The following is a 20001-nucleotide window of genomic DNA, read 5'->3' on the forward strand; positions in this document are numbered from 1 at the left end:
TCCCATATTGATGTCACTTGTTAGATCCACTTCAAATCAGTGTAGGTGAAGGGGAGGATACAGGTTAAAGAAGGATTTTTAAGCCTCGAGACAGTTGAGAAATTGATTGTGTATGTGTGTCATTCAGAGAGAGAATGAGCAAGACAAAAGATCGCCGTGCCTTTGAACGGGGTATGGTAGCAGGTGCCAGGCGCACTGGTTTGTGTCAAGAACTGCAACGCTGATGGATTTCACACTCAACAGTTTCCTGTGTGTATTAAGAATGGTTCACCACCCAAAGGCCATCCAGCAAACTTGACAATGCCTTCAACACCTTGTAGAGTCCATGCCCCAATGAACTGCGGCTGTTCTGAGGGCAGGTTCTTAATGTTTTGTGAACTCAGTGTATGTACATTCCAGTGGTGTTGAAATGGATTTGGAACAGTCTTACATTCTCTTCATTGTTCTTTGTCTCCAATAGACGTTATAAAGCTCTTCTGCCCACTAGTGGTTGAAATACAGACTGGAGTCAGCAGATCGCCAGACCAGTCTCCTATCACCCTCCCTCCTCAACAAGCGGACCGCTGGCCGGAACCGGACCCAGAACGGGGGCAATACGGACTGCGATTCAAGACTAAAAATACAAAAATGTGGGCGAACTCAGTCGGGCTTCGACCCCTAGTATCATATGAACATACATAAAACATGGACAACTGTGTAGAATTGCCAACAAAAGGGGTGTAAACATTTTTGGATAGCATGGTTTGCGAGGGGTGGGTGTTTAACTACACCGATACTTTTCAATATCCATTTGGCTCTTTGTCAAATAATACTTGACACCGGCCAGCTCTATCGGTTTCATAGTTCCACTCAGACTGTAGTGCCACCATGTGGCGAGAAAGAGCATTGCTCAAATGTCATACATTATTTATTCAAAGCTCAAAGTCAGCCACCGCATTTCAATGAAGGACAGGTTCAATATCACATCTCTATAAAACAGAATAAACTTCAAACAAAGATACTACTGCAGTGACAGTAAGGTATTTTAATTGATAAAGCAATAAATAATGCATTAGTCTGTCAAACTCAATAAACAAAAACACTAACAATCAAAGTAAACACACAGTGGAATTACCTTACCACACCCAAAACATTTCTTCAAACAGCATGGTTCTCCAAATGGTTCTCAGACACAGCATAGCAACGACACCACACAGTCTCTACAAACTTCAGGTACAAAAATGCTCACCTGCATACGTCTAAGGGACGCTTTTGTTTACTTTTTAACCGGTCCCTCCCTATTTAGTCCCAGGGGAAAGTCTGACCAAACTAATGTTCCTACCCTATCACAACTATCATGTAAAATAAAGCTATATTTTTTGCATGGACTAGGTGACAAATAGCATGGACTAGGTGACTAGTGTGTAAGATATAATGCAAAGTCAACATGAGTTGAGTATAATCTTTATTAATCAATATCCCATAGTTTAAAACAAAGTGACATTGAGAGAAAAGTGCTTGAATTAAAACACCCAACTATGTCTTACTATACTCGTGAGGACGTTTTGGGGACCAACAATGATTCCCATTCAAAATCCTATTTTCCCTAACCCCAAACCTTAACCCCAACCCTAAAATAGCCTTTTTATAAGTGAGGACCAGCCAAACATCCTCACTTCTCTGAAGTTTTGCTGGTTTACTATTCTAGTAAGGACTTCTGGTCCTCACAAGTTTAGTAAAATGTACACACACGACAAATGTCTCTCCGAATAAAACACTAGGGGTTTCAGCTAAATCTTAAGCAGCACAAAAGGTCAATTCATGCTTGTTCTCTGTTGTCTCCCCATCTGACTTGTAAACAGTTCTACACTTCACAACACTATCAGCAATACCCACATTCACCAACCACCCACTGCCCTCACACCGGTAATGAATTCACCATAAATAACACCATCACATTCTGTGTCTTTCAACATCCACATTCAATGTCATTCTCATGTAGTCATGTCCCCACTGAAATCAAATGGGCCTGTTTTAACCAGGGGGGGGGGGGTTATCAGACATTGTTTGTGGGAAACCCTCTCCCTCCTCCGCATTTCTTCAGAAAGCCTGTAGTCACGTATAGAATAACACAGTGTACAAAACAGTAAGAACACCCTCCTAATATTGAGTTGCACCACCTCCATTTCCCTCAGAACAACCTCAATTTGTTGGGGCATGGACTCTACAAGGTGTCTATAGCGTTCCCAGCAGCGTTGCAGTTCTTGACATACACAAACCGGTGTGCCTGCAATCTACTACCATATCCTGTTGAAAGGCATTTAAATCGTGTGTCTTGCCATTCACCCTCTGAATGGCACACAGACAATCCATGTCTCAATTGTCTCAAGGCTTAAAAATCCATGAACCTGTCTCCTCCCCTTCATCTACATTGATTGAAGTGGATTTAACAGCTGACATCAGGGATCATATCTTTCACCTGGTCAGCGTTGGAAAGAGTCCTTAATGTTCTGTACACTGTTTATATCCTTCATTTGACATTCAAAATAAACAGTCTGATAAGAGACTTAAAGTGCCATCTTCCCATTATAGTTAAGACATTAAACATACTGTACATTTACCAGGCACTGCACTGCCCCTCCCTCCATTGAACAATTCAGACTCATAAAAATTAAACAAATAACATCACTTTATAATTTGTCAAAGCTGAAACACTGAAATGCAACATAGCACTGAGAATAATTACTGAAACGATTTGGTCTATATACATATTGCTAATAACACTATCATATCTACTGTTGTTATTCATTTTTGTCTCGGTCTGTGTGTGTGTGTGTATATATATATATGCGTATATCTAAAGCCTATAGAACACATCCTGCTCCAATACTTAAATGCACCTTTCCTTCCTCACTTTCTGAAATGTTAGAACCGCGTACCCAGGGGTGTGGGCCATGTGAATGGTCATCCCCTCAGCACATACGGACTGCATCATTATGTGAGACCTACACACCCCACTCAATCATGTGGGACACTTCCATCGACCCAGGGTCAATGACCTGCATGCCCTTTATGTTGGAAGATAACACACCTATTTGGAGAAGAAAGGGCGATTTCCTTCCTCCTTGTTCCTTTTCTTCACAAATAAGTAGATGCATAGTCCCTTGTGTTGATAATAGTCTTTGCTGTTCGGAGCTAAATTAATGACATGCAGTGCATTTGGAGTGTTGGTTCGATACACTGGTCAACATTCTAAAGTGCCATAGCATATTTGTTGACATTAGCTGGTGTTAGTCTTGTGTAGAAAATGGTTGTGGTTGATTTCTCATGTCTTCCATTGACATCCATATGGCTTCAATCCACCGAAGTGGATATAAGGCCACAAAATGTCTGCTTGCGTCACTTCAATTCACCTGTTCAGTTTCAATCTCTGAGTACTCCATCTTCCACATACTTATCCCCTCAAAACAGCACCTCTTGGCATATTTATCTCTCTTGGTTTTCAATCCTTCAATATGGAACCTCCTGGAATGCATCTAGTCCCATCCTTGAATCCATGAGTATCAAAATAATCTCCTTTCCAATGATGAGTCAACCACGTCCTGGTGCAGAAGCTGCATAATGGTGTTCACAATGCAAGTTCTCAGGCTGTGGCCAATGAAAGGCTTAAATGTGCATTTCTACCAAGCATTAGCAGCTAGCTCAGTTACAGTGAATACGCCATGGTTCCCGTGGGGCACAATTCCACTTCCACCCTTCTCTATTGCTGTAGTTCTCCCTCCAGACTAGGCGGAGGAGCTGTGGTGCCATCTACTTGGCATGGTGTCCCCTGCCCTGGGCCCCGGGGCTAGAAGAAGTGCCCAGGCGTCTGCTGTGGCTCCTCCAGCGCTGGCGGAGGACAAAGTCGTAGTTGGCCAAGGTGGCCATGGCGTAGAACACGTTGGCCTTGTCAGGGATCTGGAGTTCTGGTGGGAATATATAGATCAGTATGGGTTGTATGGGGATTATATTGAGTGCCATAGACCCCAAATGTGTATCTCAATAGACTATGGTGGCTTCTTTTCCTTGTCTCCTCTCCTTTATCTGTACTGATCAACAACAGAGGTGAACACAATACAAAATGTAGTTTAAAAGTGCAGAGGAAGAAAGGAGACAAGGGAGAGTAAGCTTCTTTCCTACTCTGACTGCGCTCACCTTTGTCCTGGGACAGCAGCTGTGTGAGGCTGAAGTCTGTACAGCTCATGTTCTCCAGGTTGTGTTTGTCCAGGGCCCTCTGGATCACCTGAGGAGTGTGGTCCTGACTGGTCAGCTGGACAAGAGAAACAGAGAGACAAGGTTAGTAGAACACACTGGACATATAAGCTGCTTCAAGTGTACACTCTTATGGAGGTGGAAATCCCAATTATTATTACTACTACAATCTAGAAAATCAACTACCATCCCTAACCAGTGAAGAGAGAGATATACATTGGGGCACTTTAAGGGAGTATTTGTTAGAGTTCACTCACCAGAATGCTCTTATAGACATTGCCGTTGTTGCCGCACTCCACGCTCACCCTCACGATGCAGGAGTCGGCTACCTGCTTGTTATAGACGGGCTTAGAGCACGGAGGAGAGGAGGAGGAGCAACAGGAGGAGGAGGAAGAGCAGTCAGGGCTCATGGCCATAGAGGAGTAGGAGAGGTCGGGCTGGGAGGAGCTGCAGGAGGCGTTGGAGGGAGTGGGGGAGGTGGTGTTGGAGGAGAGGCCTTCAGACACATTGTGGAGGGAGCCTGACAGAGACTGGGAGAGAGGAGGCATAATAAATGCTCCATGCTAACTGGCTAATAACTGTTATACATAAACAAGGTCAACATATAACTTCGGACCTGGATTCAAAGAGTACTTTAGCTGTGCTTTATTGAGCTTGCCTGGCACATTGGAACCAATAGAATACTCCCCAAAGTGCAAACACCACCCAAATGGCTCTCCAGGCAGGCTCAATCAAAACGCAAAAAAAATATTTGAAAGAAATCAAATATTTGAACCCAGATCTGATTGAATCCTGGACATGGTTATCTACCTTGAGTTTGACGCTGAGGGGAGATGGCTGTGGTGAGGACAGATCCTCCATCTCAGAACCACTGGAGCCTGATGACGACACACTGAGCTGGTCTGAATGGGTCTTTCTGCTGGAGACATCAGTGCCCGACAGCAACCTACACACACATGAAAATGTAAAGAGTTCATTGAAGTGCTCACAAATACCTCAAAAACACTCACATGTTCAATAGAGACGAGGTATAGACAGACACCCTGATGAAGGCATTAGCCAAAACGCGCTGGTGTGTTTTAATAATGCTGTAGCTCACACAAAGTATTTTTAACTTTCAAACCCACACGAGTGCCTGGACTTTGATTTTTTTACCACCACTTAACCATTTGTGGATATCATTTTTCCTTTAGCTTTTCAATGACTATTCCCCTCCAAGAGCACCTGCTGTTGTTTGGGAAAACCTGCAGGACTCTTGCTACTTCTTTTCCCTCAATAGATAAAGTATATTCCTAACATATATTGTCTTTGGCCAATGACAGGAGTGTATTCTCTATTTATTAGGATCCCCATTAAATCACTAAATATACTCCTGTCATTGGCTGAAGACAAAGAGATGACAGGAGTGGAATGTTAGCTAGAAAAAGACTGGTACCCAGCCTAGCTACAACACAGTGGAGTATTGTATTTGGGTAGAGTGGCATGGGGTAAATAATACATTATGTCAGAAAGGATTCTTGACATTTTGGCCATATGAAGGTCAGACTTACGAGGCAAGCTTCTTGTTGAGCAGGCGCTGGCTCCAGGAAGAGGGCGAGTTTGGACAAGGGTCGACCGGATGCTCCAGAGCACGGGACAGCTCATAACTCTCCTGGTCATTGAGCATGGTGTGGTTCTGCAGCCAGGCTGAGATGGTCTGGTCTACCGGGAGGCTGTAGCAGGAGCAGAACGCCTGCAGCTGGCCGATCTGAGACAGGATCTCAAACTCCTGAGGGAGGGAGGGAGGGAGAGAATGTCATGATACAGCCCACACACACAGTACTGTATGGTTACTGAGATTGGTTGCATTTCTTTTAAAAGCCACTAGGGGGTGACACTTACCCTTCTACGTTTCTCAAAGTTAATGAGGCCACCCTGTGAATTGGGATACAAATAGGATTGAAATGAGCTCACATATCAGACCATTGTAAATGCAGACAAATAATAGACAAGGAAAGTGGGTCATATAAATAGGAGTGAAAAGTTGGGATGTTCTGACCACCAAAAGGTCTAGGAAGGCCACATCACAAAGCCACACTCGTATTGAATACATTGGGTTAGATATTAGAATTGTGATCTCACCTCTACTGTGTCTGTGAGTGCAGTATCCAGCATGGTGAGGACTGTCAGGTAGGTGCCCAGGTAGGGGACTACACCACTGGTCGGGCTCTGTTTGAGGGACGATAAGAAACTACGTCATACAGCAGCCTATCCTAGATTATACACTCGTCCCAAATGGCTCCCTATTCCTGCATAGTGCACTCAATTTTCACGATAGCCTTGGTCAAAAGAAGTGCACTAAATAAGGAGCCATTGGGACACGTTCTAAACAATGTAAACAGTTTATATTGTGTGAAGGACAATGGGATGGTACGTCATAAAACAGTTCACAGCGATTGTGTTTATACAGAAAGCATAGACAGAATCATCATCACCTAACCTTTATATAACATTGACCTGATGATGATCCACAATGACTAAAAAGGGTCTAAGTTAAGTTAACTTTGTAATACGTAAATTCAAGTGTCATTAAAGTGTGCAAAAGGCAAGTGTTGTGATTTGAGCTGACTAAGAGTTTCCACTGGACGAGAGGATGGAAATTAAAAGGAGGAAGGTTGGAACGGAGAGAGATCTATATTAGGGAATCACTGTGTAACCCAAATGGCACCCTATTCCCTAAATAGTGCACTACTTTTGACCAGAAAGTATTGCACTATATAGAAAATAGGGTGCCATTCGGGAAGCATCCAGTATCACAGACAGAGGCTGCATGTAACTTGTTTCGGAGAAGTCGAAACTAAGACGTGTTTAAGGGGTATTCCTACCTCACTTCCTCTTTTCGCTATAAAGTATTAGGAAGAGACTTGTTTGCTGAGCTAACAGTATTATTTTTGTCTTCTCCACGTATCTCGTGCTCTGTGGTCCAAAGTCAAAGAATAAGGAAGCCACATAATGTCGGCAGATTTGAATGGATTCGCACGATTGTTGTGGACAGTAACTGAATATTATCAGCATTCTAGCTGTTCATACAATATACTGTAGGTGCTCAGACAGAAGTTCTATCATTTCAGTACAGATCATGTTAGAACACCTAAAGCACGGGCAGGAAGTAGTCTTACCATCTGTTTAGACATGGGGCACAGCTGGGGTGACTTGGGGGCGGCGTTGTCATCCGGCTGGCTGCCATCCTAAAGAACAGCAAATACAACAGTCACATTAGGCTTGGTATAAAATGGGCACGGAAAAATCAATCAATTGCCATCCATTAGCCAAGAATCAATAAAGGTTCCTACACATGAGTGCTTGAAATAGCGTGCATTATTCACAGTCACACTACTTGCATCTACTTGTTTTGGGCTTAAACAAGTACATGGAGTTTGATATGAGATGGGTGGGGCAATCATAGCAAGCCAAATAGCTGTTCTATAATACTTCCTTGTGCAGTACATAGTTAAGTTAATTAATAACTACTTAGTTCTTGTTATTATTGGGTGTGGTGTCTGATTGGTTGTCCCCCGTCATGATAAGGCTGAGATTGAATCACCTATAAAACCCAAGCACACACCCTTCTTTAGACAATCAGCCAGTGGTGGCTGGTAGTACTTTAAATGGGTGGACGGGCTCATAGTAATGGCTGGAACAGAATTAATGGAATTGTATCAAACACCTGGTTTCCCATGTGCTTAATACCATTCCATTAACTCCATTCCATCCATTATGAGCCATCCTCCCCTCACCAGCTTCCTCTGGAATCAACACATACCAAGTCACCTCCGCCTGGTAATAGATGTTGCTAGTTTTACCCGGAGGCGTGTGTGGGTTCAGTCAAAGCGGTGTGACTCAGTGTGCCCAGCCCGAAACTGGCAGTCATATTGAATACGCCACCTTTAGATGTGGGCCGTTTACAAAGCCAACAAGTAAAAGTGAATATAATATGATAGACAGTGCTATCGGATATCACTGACCCTATTTGATTGTGTGGCCAAAGTATAAAGTACAATGGCTCTTTTGTGCTGAAGTGTACACTTCCGATATGATAACAGCCCTATCATTATACTGTATTAACACCCATATCAGTCATTTAGTTGGCGGCAAGTAGCCTAGCAGTTAAGAGGGTTAGGCCAATAACTGGAAGGTCGCTGGTTCGGATCCCTGAGCTGACTAGGTGAAAAATCTGTCAACATGCCCTTGAGGATGGCACTTAACCCTAATTGCTCCGGATAAGTGCATCTGCTAGATTACTAAAATGTAAATGAAAAAAAATGCTTATGGAACAGAACAGTAAATGTTGCTACTCAGGTGGAAAATGTATTTTTAAGTGGTGTTCTTACTGTTGAACTCTATGGTTGTGGTGCCATTCTGTGTTTATTTTTTTTAATTGAACCTTTATTTAACTAGGCAAGTCAGTTAACAACAAATTCTTATTTACAATGACGGCCTACCGGGGAACAGTGGATTAACTGCCATGTTCAGATTTACAGATTTTTTTTAACCTTGTCAGCTCGGGGATTCGATCCAGCGACCTTTTGGTAACTGGCCAAACGCTCTAACCACTACCATTCTTTGGTTCTATTCTGTGGTTCTTACCTCCACCAGGATCTCTCTGCTGGTCAGAACACAGTTCTCATCTGGGAACGTCTCACACAGCTGGTCGAAACAGGCCATACAATCCCTAAAATAAAATTAATTGTCAGTTTTCAGAAATGTGCAGTATGCATCTCAGCCACCATATTCAGGGTTGCTTTCCACTCAAAGAAGAATATCCAAGTGGTTTTCAGTTCAGAAGTAGAGTAAATCTGGGTCTGAGAACTTACCCTGGCTGACAAAATGTAAACCTGCTACCGTGCCTCTGCATATCTCACCTGTTGACGGCAGCCCAGCTCTTCTTGAGGCGGTACACAGCGTTGGACTGCAGGGCTGACAGGATGGCTCTCAGAGAGGAGAAGTTCTTCAGCATTCTGCACTCCTACAGAGGGCAGGACAGAACACAAAGCAAAACATGTCTCCAAAGCGCTCAAAATGTAGATAAATATATGTTCTATGTATACCATCTGGACTTGCTGACCTGTGCTATGGCGATCCACCGCTCTATCACCCTGGCCCTGAGGGTGGGGCTGGTGTGGGGGAGGAGAGGGGAGCTAGGGGCCGTAGACAGACTCGGGGTTGAGGAGGAGACAGAGATCGGAGAAGTTGACGAGGAGCACAGCAGGGAGGTGATGACCCGGTTGGTGACAGCATTGAACTGGGCGATGGTGGCGCGGACGGTGGGCGCCACGTTGCGGCTCTCCTTCTTGTCCCGCTGAGACCAGACACAGCCCAGGCACTGGAATGGGACCACCTTGATGAAGAGGTCCTATAGGAAGGAGGGAAATACACTTTGTAAGCTTTGTCATTCATGCGGAGTGATTGAACAGAAAGGGTTGGGTCATAAAGATGTTTAACACTTACAGCGTCCAATTGTGTCAGCTGCTCTGCCACTTCTATGACAGGGAAGTCCATAAAGTCTCCAGTCACCTCCTTCGGTACTTCCTCTCCTGACCCCTCCTCTTTCTGCTGACAATCACTATTATCTATTGGTGAAGACTGATGCAGACTAATGCGATCTAGGAAGAAAATAAGCAAAATCACAACTTGTAAGACTTCTACTGGTGAGGTAGGATGTAGTTTTTTGCTTGTGAGAGAAAGGGGCAAGGATAAAAACTTGAAACAGCGAGATACTACCTACATTTGTCCAATATAAACCCAGAGTTTGATTTCTGTTGAAAAACGTTTTTCTACGGTTTGCCTTACTGAATGCTACCAACCTTCTTCCTGGAGCTTCTTGAGCAGCGTCTCAGCTGTTTGTGCGAGGCGACGGAAGGCGAGGCGGTGGCGGAGGTGGAAACAGAGCAGCCTCAGGGAGGGGTGCCGAGGGGGTTCCCTGAAGTCCTCCTTGTGTTCCTCTAGCCAGGTTCTGATCAGGGGCACCAGGGTGCTGGAGGAAGGGGGGTGATTAATATCAAGGGTGTTCTATGGTAAGAAGACATTGTAGAAGTAGTTGAGAGAGTGAAGTTCCTCATACCTCCTTGGGCAGACTGTGTTGTCCAGGTTGGCAATCATATCATCCCTATGGAAATAGAGACATGCAGTACTTAGAAAAAACCTGAATGTTTCCTCAATGGTTACTGCTCCTACAAGGGATTTAGGGGTACAAAGCAATGTTTTGACCAACATGGTCTTTGTCAAAGAAATAGTTGGCCCTCTGCTACTCTCCTCCCATACCATGAATCTGACAAGCAAGAGAAGCCCTTTACTAACATATAAACTACAGAGACCTGACCTTCGGCGGAAAGCCCATTGCTGTCCATTACAATCCATGTGCCCTGGGGCTAGCATATGGTGACGTCAGTTTCTTAAGGAAGCCTGTTGCTTCCAGCACTGCAGAAATGAGGATGACAGCTTAACAACCAATTAATCATTATCTCTAGGGTTCTAAATGTCATAGGTCAAAGCAGATAGCATTAAACTCCAGTAAAAGGCTAACTACTGAACTGGTAAAGGGTCTTACTAGTCGATAGCTCAGAAAAGTTCAATACAATATTATCACAGAATAAGGTTTCCAGATTTTCCAGAAATCCCAGTTAGAGAATTCCTGGATATCGTGAGGGAATAAGCAGGAGATCCAGGAATCCTCCAACTATGATATCTGGAAAACCTCAGTTTTTTAAATCTTTTATTTTGCATAAAATATTATAAATAACCTATGAGGCAGCATTTTTAAAAAGGAGTCTTTAGACATTCTTGTTGGACCCGTCATGTGGTAGGTAATTAGGAACCGGTTAAGCAAACTCATAACTGAGGGACTGACGCCTCCCACAACATCACACAAATATGTATGGGGTGAAACTGAATTATTCAAACTAGGAAAGACTTACAACATTAGACTGGTAGTCCTACATCATGCCAGATGCCTTCCAAATATTGTTGAAAAAGGTGCAACCAAAGTGCAGCCTCGGAGATTAGTCAGAGGTTAGTCAGAGGTTATTAGTCTGATAAGAATTCAGGTCATTTTGTATGGGTCCTATCTAGGCCAAGGACTCCAGGCAAGACTCAAGGGTTTACTTCACAAGATGTCTTTAGTCAACTGTTTTCAATGACTTTTCCCACTTACAAAAACACATGCATGTAAAAGTTATCTTAACAGTAAGTGTCTGCTAAATACATGATCATATCACAAAACATTCAGAAGTAACATAGCATCATATAATCTCTGTAACCATCTCACCTCTGGAAGAGCAACAGCACAGTGCCACATACTGAATTACATTTGGGTTAAATGCATGTTGCTCTGAATAACAACAAAAAACAACAACCACCATGAAATCCTATTCTGTGTCTCACCTCTGGAAGAGCAGTTCTATGAGTGTGTTGGTGGTGGTGAAGGTTCTGTAGGTGGACAGAAACACTCTGACATAGTCAGATTCCTGGTGTTCCGAGTCCAGCAGGTGGGTTACCAGGCGCTCCAGGGTCCCCGCTTTCAACCGACGCACCTTCAATCAAATACAAATCCACTTTATTCATAATTAACTTTTTACATTAGCAGTTGTCGCAAAGTGCTTGTCTCCATCTCCCTACATCTTTCCCTTTCTCCACCTCTCTTGTCCTTTGTCTATCCCCAGTCTGTCCTTCTCCACATCTCTCTCTGATCATTCATTCTCTCAAAGTGCTTTTACCTTCACTGTGTGGTACTGGATGAAGTTGAAAGCCGATGGAGTCGACTGGGACATAGTGAGAGGCTCTGAGGGGTCCAGGGTGGAGGGGCTGGGGAGCACAGGCTCCCTACATAGCGTTATGCCGAACACGGCCCCCTCTTCCACCTCCTCCCCCCACTCCTGCACTGGGTCCTGGTGGGAGACAAAGGGAGTGGAGGTGAGACTTCAATAGAATAGTAATTGCACATTAAGGGTTGTTGACATTAGCCAAAAGTGCCATAACACACAGAATTAATCAAAATGGGTTTGCCGGTCCTACTAAATTCACATAGACGTTCAACTTCAACTGCAGTGAAGTGGCCTACATTTTCCTCGTGCTCTGTGACACAAACACCACCAGTCAAATGTAGAGATCTTCACATTCAAAGCATTCAGGCAATGAGCAGTTTAAGTGAGAAGGTTAAGCACAGCTACGTCAATAGCACCGTTCCACAGATACTGCTTTCAAACAACATAGAATTCTCAGTTCAATCTATGCAGGTACTGCAGAGGCATCAATTAGTCTGTCTAGCAGCTGGTATGAGAGCTTTTTAAACATTGATTGCACATCTCACAATGTTAAGGGATCAAATGTAAAACGTGTGGCACATTTTTAGCTAGACATCCATCTACGCAAATTTAAATGCTGCAGAGGTACCTGTTATTAGACTGCATGCCTCTACAGCAACAGGTATGTGACGTCATTAAATAGATATTATACATTCACAATGTATAGGGACCTAAATGTCAATGTGTGGCATGTTTTCAGCAACAGTGGAATTTACTATACTGTATGATTATATCCCATCTGACTGGTATGAGAGCACATTATACATTTTGAAATGTATAATTGCTAGTTATAGACCTGTATGTCTAAAATGTGGAACGTTTTTAGCAAGACATGTGCAACATCGTTGCTCCCTCCACTCAAGCTATACTACATCAACTCCCATTCCATCACCCAGCGCAAAGTAAAGATAATATTCAATCTCCATCAAAGAGAACCACAATGGAAATACGTTTAAGTTCTCCTCAACGTTTTTTAAATGCATTGCATCCATGTGTTGTTCAGTTGTGCTATTAAAATGGTCAAATAAATACAATTGCAAAAAAACACGATGGCATTTCCTTCTCTTTTGAAGAAGACGCCGACGTATGGTGTTAAAACCAACCAAACACCATTTCACACAAAGGGTACATCCCAATGGCAGCCTATTCCCTATGGGCCTTGGTCAAAAGTAGTGTACTATATAGTGAATAGGGTGCCATTTGACACACATCCACACTTCCTGACATACAGAAGGAGATCCACATCGCCCATATTAGCCCAACATCCCATAGACTAGACAGAGGTTATACCCTCACCATGTAACCAGAGGATCAGGTTTCAGTTTCACTGATAGGGCAGTGTAGAGTGGGTAGGGTGTGGTGCTACCAGCTCTGTAGCCCCTAGACTTTGACCCGACTGGGTAGGTAGACAGAAGACCCTACCCAGACCTGTAGCTTTTAGACACAGCAGAACTCACTGTATCCATGGGGCCTGCCTACCCATGCACTGGAGAGCACTACAGTACCTCTCAGTATCTCTGAGTTCTGTTCACGTCGGTAACAAAATCAGAGTAACACATTTCAGTAACATCTAGCAGTTCTCAGTCCCTGGAGAGAGCCCATGAATTCCATATAATAACTTCTAGGGTGAAGATTCTAGCTAGTATCCCACTGACACACAATGGAGAATCAAGCCATAAATAGAGGATGAGGAAACAAGGAAGTTTCCACACGGTCAGACATATTGGATCTGAGTCATATAGATGGCAACGTCCAAACTCTCCCTATATCTGTCTCTGGTTGATGCTATTCACAGCCACTAAAAGCCTGTCGATATCCATAGTCTGTCGTAAAGAACATTTCCAGGCTCCAAATGACTGTTTTGTTGTCATTATACAACACCTAATGGAGTCTGGCTGGCTGCAGAGGGAACGAGAACAAAAGCCACTATTTACTGTGCCCTCCATATCGGTGGCCTCCATATGCCAGACATGCAAGTTTTGTTGATAACTCTCCATGGTACACTGGTCTGGACCAATAGGCACCCTCAATGTTCTGTCCCTGTCTGGTGTGTGAACACATACACACAAATGCACCTTCAAAATAATCAAAAAATTACATAAAAACCAAAATATGAAATCTTGAAGACAATATTGAGTTAAAGTTGTGATTACACTATATGGAAAACAAAATAATATTAGCAGGAAAAATCACAATATGGTCCTATAATAATAATTTTGATTCTTTGCTTTGTCAGTAAATGTATTAATTATTTGAAAAATTATGAAGGTTTCATTATTTTAGGCTATTGTTTTTTTTTTTAAATAGTAAAATCTCACAGGATAAAAGGCTGTGTAATTAATTGATTGTATGCGACAAAAGTAGACCAAGTAGCCTAAAAGAACAGAGACATTTCAAAAGAAGTACAGTAAGCAATGAATAAAGGTAAAACTAATACCATTGACAAACGCCATTTCCCCATATTTCCCAGTCGTTTCAGTTGATGAAAGAAGGTAAAGTTTCCAGTAGTTTAGGGAGCCATTTCTTCTGTTTTGCTGCTGGTAGATACTGATATTCCAATGAAGTAATCCGTGAGTGACCGAAATAAGTTATTGGATGGCCAGTAGCCTAGTTCCGCAAATTACCTGGGATGTCGCTGATCCGACCAAAATAACAATTCTGAATTTCGTATAATAATATAGAGTATATTTTGTATACTGTATCAACTCAAACGACATTAATAGATGAATATACTTCTAAGCAGACTTCAAACTCGATAGCCTAGCCGCTACACAGCCTGTCTGTGTGAGCTTCGCTGTGAGCTGTGCGACAGCAGGTTTCTGTGCAAGTCGCAGTGACTGATTGCACCTGAGCGCGAGAGCAGAGGCTGTACTAGCAGGTGAAGGCAGGGCGGGAATCTCGATACCACGCGCTTTTACGTCAACAGATTTGGTGATAGCAGTGTCACAAACTGACGGTAACAGGCCATGTCATTCACAACTTTCACACTTGTAATGTTTTTTGGATTATTTAGGCAAATTAAAATAATTTAAAACAATGTAATAAACAAACATTTGCACCATCTTAGTAGGTATAAATGATGTCTGATTACTGTAGGCCTACTATAGCCATAAAGGGAACATTTGCATTTTTTCCTTAAATGCATTAATCCACTTTCTATTCTCTAGGTACAGTATGAGCTTTTTGCTATTAGTGTTTTGGGAATTCTGAGTCTGAGAAAATTCTGAGAGAATTATTCAGGCAAGAACCATGGGCCTGTAATGTGCTTCTCATGTGACTGCTCCTGGTATCTCCTTCATACCTTACTGACACTATTCTAAAATCCAGTCGGGACAGTTCTCAGGACTGCTCTCAAACCATGGTGTCTGTAAGAGGTATGGCATGGTTGGAAATTCCACAGAAAAACAAGTCTGTTTTGTTCCTATTGAGTGTTCCAAGCCAGTGTCACCTGTTGCTGTCCTTTTCTACTGGCTGCCTGAAAGTTCCAAAATGACTTAGAAGCAGACCATATTTATCATTTGGTGAAGAGAAACATGTAGGGTTTCTGTTGAGCTCAACAGTAGCTCTATAGTCCCAATGTTCTTATAGCCTTGGCTTGTGCGAGCCAGAACGAACAGCTCATATAGCAGGATCCTATCTCCTGTTTCTGTAGCGTGAGGCAGCTTAATGTACAAGTACACCCCTGGACAGGACACTAGTCTATCGCAGGGCCTTACCCCCAACATCTCTCCTTAATTCTGAGTACCACTCGAGACGCATCGGGTCCCATTTTTACAGTCTTGATTATAAAATTGTCACTGTAGTCTAATCTACTTTTATCCCTAAATTGTCCCAATGAGAAAGCGCCTTGATCGCCCAATGATAAAGTGTCAACCATCTCTAGCTCAGCAGATGGCGTTTGATCAATGGCGGTTTCTATTATAAACCCCCCTCATTAGCAAACATTGGGTTTCAAAAGGGGAGAATGGGTAACTGTTGCTTAATGAGTTTCCCCCCCTCTCTCTCCTCTGAATATCTGAACCATGGCCATCCAATGCCACACTCTGCCAGTCCAGAGGCACAAAGAGAATGAGAGGGGTAGCCGAGGGGGCAGGGTGAATAATTAACGTTAATGAGACACAGTGAATTCACAACAACGCACAACAATTGTCCGATTAGATGACTTCAAAACAAATTCATCTCGATTTTGTATAATCGATGACATGAGTAACTGTCTTTTTGGAACAATATTTTTGTTGGTATGAAATACGGTTTACAACTGTGGGACATGTCCAAATGATTGCCCTTATCAGAAGAGGCATGTTAAAACCAGCACGCTTCAGAAGTGACAGACACTTCCTGGTGGACTTCCTTCCTCCTCAGTGTCAAAATAGCTACTGTGTTCAACAACACAAACTACTGAAGAAAAAGGAAACAAAAGCAGCAGCCTTACATGAGAACAACATCTGCTCTGACGTAAAACCACCGCACACTGAGGTACATGACAGTTGTTATACAGCACAGTGATGACCCCTCCCTCTTACCATTTACGCAGTAACCTAACCTAGACAGTAAAGCTGGCCCCTATAAATCTCAACCCTAGCTCTGCAACTGACGTCACTGGAGATGTCAGGCTCTTATAAATCAATCCTGGTAAGAGGAAGCTTCCAAAGTAAGGCAACTGGATATTCTGACACAAGAAAAGTGTTTTCATGTCATATTCAGGAGGCTCCCACTCACTGGTTTCACTTGCCAAGTCCCTGTAGGTCTAATATTTATATGGTTTTAATGGAGCTACCAAGCTAACTGACTGCTCAAATGTGTATGCACAATAACTTTATAGGGTATCAGTCAGACAAAACCCTTCAGCCTCTACACAGAGACTCAAGCAACTCTTTACCTAACTGGAAGGGGGAAACACCATGCCACCAAATCTAACCTCCTAAATTAATACATTACCATTTGATAGGTACTTTACACAATACTGAGTCAGACAGACCTTTGATCCTCTACGCATTGACACTCAATGCAACCCACGCCACTCTCTTTGGCCCTTAGCTATAACGAAAGGGCAAACATCACCTTTCCACCAACTCACCTCAGTGACCTCTGTGTCCAGCAGCTGGAAGCGCCTCAGCCAAAGCCCCGGCTCCATGTCCGTCAGGACGTCCACACGGTGGGTGTGTCGAAGGCACAGCAGTCTCTTCATCCTGCCTACCCGGGCTCTCAGGCCCCTGCCCTCCCCTTCTCCTCCACAGAGAGATAGTGTAGACCGCATCCTCATCCACAGGTAGTAGAGTCATCAAGGTTCTCACCTGACAAGGGGAGAGTAGAGATAGCCCTTAACCACCACACTATAGTACAACTATGTAGGATAAGTGACAATGAATGAATGATAGGTCTACAGGACAGAATGAAAGTCATGCTTTGTTATGTTACATTCCAATACCTTATTGCCAATTGTCTAGGAAATTCAGTAATCTTATGTTGCAAGGAAGAGGTTCAATAAAGAAGACAAAAGAGTCATTCAACAGTACAGTACTTTATGGGAATTTCTTAGTGGCATTTAGAGGGCTGGATAGCAAATATTTTGGAACATTGACTTCCTGTACATTACCCTAACATATTCATTGGTTCATAGAAACACAATGACGTCCATTTTCTGACCCAATTCTATGAAAAGGGAATGCTGTCTACCTTTAAGAACAGGAAAAAATACCAAAAATAAGTTTAGAAAACTCATCCAGTCAATCTATGAAACCATGACCAAGTCAATCAAGAAGTCCCCGTCTGGCTACGTAATCGCTGCTCTTTACAGGACCGACAGGCTTTGTTCACTCTAAACCCATATAATCCTTTGTTGACTCCACACCTTTGAGGCATTAACATAAGTGACAAAATATTATGGTTACAGTTTTGTCGTCACTTAAGTTGATCTAAATAACGGTCCACAATAGTGTACCGTGTGAACATGAGTGAGGCTGGTCATACACACCAATCTGATTCACTATAGTCTTCTACATGCATCTCAACCCGTCCCTTCACCCAAACGTGGAGACAACACATAGCCTGGTGCTTCTGTAGCCAACTTCATGGCAATGAACACACAGAGGAGTTGACTGAAGAACAAACAGACTATATTACCAGGCTAGGAAACACAAATATAAAAGTACAGTAACTTAATGCATTTGATTGGTGAGCTTTTCCTTAACCACAGTTTAACAGATCAGCCCAGATTCATCTTTGGAGCCATGATGGCTGTACAGTTTCTCTCTGAGTCATGAAAATAACATTCCATACAGGGAAACTGTGTTGAGATGCCATATGATTTGGCAAGACTACAAACAGATCTGAGAACCACCCAGCCTTTTCTTGCTAAGACAGATGAAGTAAATACAAACAGTACAGAAGATATCTGTTGTGCCAACAAGAAGATGCCAGACAGCATGTGTTGTCACAACATGCCCTTTTATAAATGGGGCTTCTTTTACCAGCTTTACGGAGAAATAGGGAAAGGAGGCATAGCATGACTTAGGCTACCTATAATAATAATAATAACACAGCTATTTTTACCCATATAATCCTTTGACTCCACGCCTCCATCTTTGAGTCATTAACATAAGTGGTGCCAAAAATAAACACAATCAAATATTTAGAAGTCAAAATGGAATGGTCACTCAGTGATTGTTGATTGTACTGAATGGTGCTTGAACAACTTATGGTTACATTTTGGTTGCCATTTGGGTTGAATTAAATAATGCTCCACAATAATGTATGAACATGAATGACATTACTGGTCATACCAATCTGATTGACTATAATATTTCACATGCATCTCAACCCGTCCCTTCCCCCAAAAGGTCTAGACAACACATCGCCTGGACCTAGACTTTAAGAGTTCCTTAGCCAACTCTTCATGGCAATGAATGAACACAGAGAGGAGTTGGCTAAAGCAAAAACAGACTCGATTCCCAGGCTAGGAAACACAAATAGAAAGTACAGTAACTTACTGCGTTCGATTGGTGAGCGTCTCCTAAACCGCAGTTTGACAGATCAGCCCAGATTCATCTCTGGAGCCATGATGGTTGTACAGTTTCTCTCTGAGTGATGACAAGAGCATTCCATACAGGGAAACTGTGTTGATGGGGAGCTTGGAGCTGGAGAGAGTGGCAATGAATGGTCACTCAGTGATTGTTGATTGTACTGGTTGGCGCTTTAACAGCTGAACTATGGAGAGAAAGGGAAAGAGAGGAAGAAGGGCGGGTGGTCCCCTTTTTTCTCTTTCCCTGCTCCCCTCTTCTCCATTGTGTAATACGGTCCTGTATAAGTAATCTGTTGATTACAGATCTGTCAGGTCCAATATCTTTCCGCTTAACTTATCTCTTCATTAAAAGTGAGCGAGCCCCCAACTCTCTTTTGTTTTCTTGTTGGCAAACCATCAACACTGGAGAGATGAGCCATGCTACTGGCTCTCTGTGTGCATCGTGCCTGTATTTCTGACAATTAATATATAAGGAAATACTAGGCCTAAGGCCTACAACTATTAAGATTAAACCGTTTTTGACCGTCAACTATATAGACAATAGTTTGTTTCTTACCTGCAAATATCCCCGGACATTACATGTTTGCATTGATTTTTAACCAGGGCTGATAGCATGTTTCATTATCATTTCACATGATGGTCATTTCATAAACATTGTTTTGATTAGAAGTCCATCCATACACACTGGCCTCATTGACAGAGTGTGTGGAGTGGAAGGGTAGTTCAATTTAGGAAAACACAGGTGTACAATGACTAATTGATTGCCTAGCTAATTATCTTAAAGAGGGAGGGTACCTGTTGGTCTCCCTCTCGCTCTCTCTCAAGTCATCAGGTTGAATAAGGGCATGAGGTAGCGTGCCTTGAATGATGTTCAGACAGGTTGTTAGAACAAAAGATCTGAATTAGGCTGCC

General features: G+C 42.9%; 1 protein-coding gene across 3 annotated transcripts; it reads right to left on the minus strand.

Annotated features, from left to right (window-relative positions):
- Positions 1-1004: 1004 nt before the first annotated feature.
- On the minus strand, positions 1005-19837 carry rgl3a (ral guanine nucleotide dissociation stimulator-like 3a). Of its 3 annotated transcripts, none has more exons than XM_071389369.1 (19): positions 19646-19837; positions 19058-19147; positions 17146-17362; positions 11982-12152; positions 11650-11798; positions 10331-10375; positions 10074-10243; positions 9718-9872; positions 9335-9622; positions 9132-9235; positions 8857-8941; positions 7389-7457; positions 6352-6438; positions 6112-6144; positions 5781-5998; positions 5041-5176; positions 4488-4760; positions 4174-4288; positions 1005-3944 (listed from the first exon to the last, which is right to left on the minus strand). In XM_071389369.1, exons 3-19 carry the CDS (start codon positions 17329-17331, stop codon positions 3790-3792), a joined length of 2439 nt encoding a protein of 812 aa, XP_071245470.1. In that variant the 5' UTR covers positions 17332-17362; positions 19058-19147; positions 19646-19837; the 3' UTR covers positions 1005-3789. The 3 variants fall into 3 exon arrangements, with proteins under 3 accessions (XP_071245470.1, XP_071245469.1, XP_071245472.1); XM_071389368.1 differs by having other exon boundaries at positions 19058-19204; XM_071389371.1 differs by lacking the exons at positions 17146-17362; positions 19058-19147; positions 19646-19837 and adding an exon at positions 14506-14904.
- Between the last annotated feature and the right edge of the window lie 164 nt (positions 19838-20001).

The sequence above is a fragment of the Salvelinus alpinus genome, chromosome 2 (assembly GCF_045679555.1).
Source record: "Salvelinus alpinus chromosome 2, SLU_Salpinus.1, whole genome shotgun sequence".
Classification (NCBI taxonomy): domain Eukaryota; kingdom Metazoa; phylum Chordata; class Actinopteri; order Salmoniformes; family Salmonidae; genus Salvelinus; species Salvelinus alpinus.

Excerpts from the sequence above, each read along its gene's own strand:
- rgl3a (XM_071389369.1), bottom strand. The coding sequence starts at position 17,331 with ATGAGGATGCGGTCTACACTATCTCTCTGTGGAGGAGAAGGGGAGGGC. Across the intron at positions 11,799-11,981 it reads TCCAGTACCACACAGTGAAG|GTGCGTCGGTTGAAAGCGGG; the intron begins GTAAAAGCACTT and ends ATTTGATTGAAG. Across the intron at positions 6,439-7,388 it reads GCCCCATGTCTAAACAGATG|AGCCCGACCAGTGGTGTAGT; the intron begins GTAAGACTACTT and ends TCCCTCAAACAG.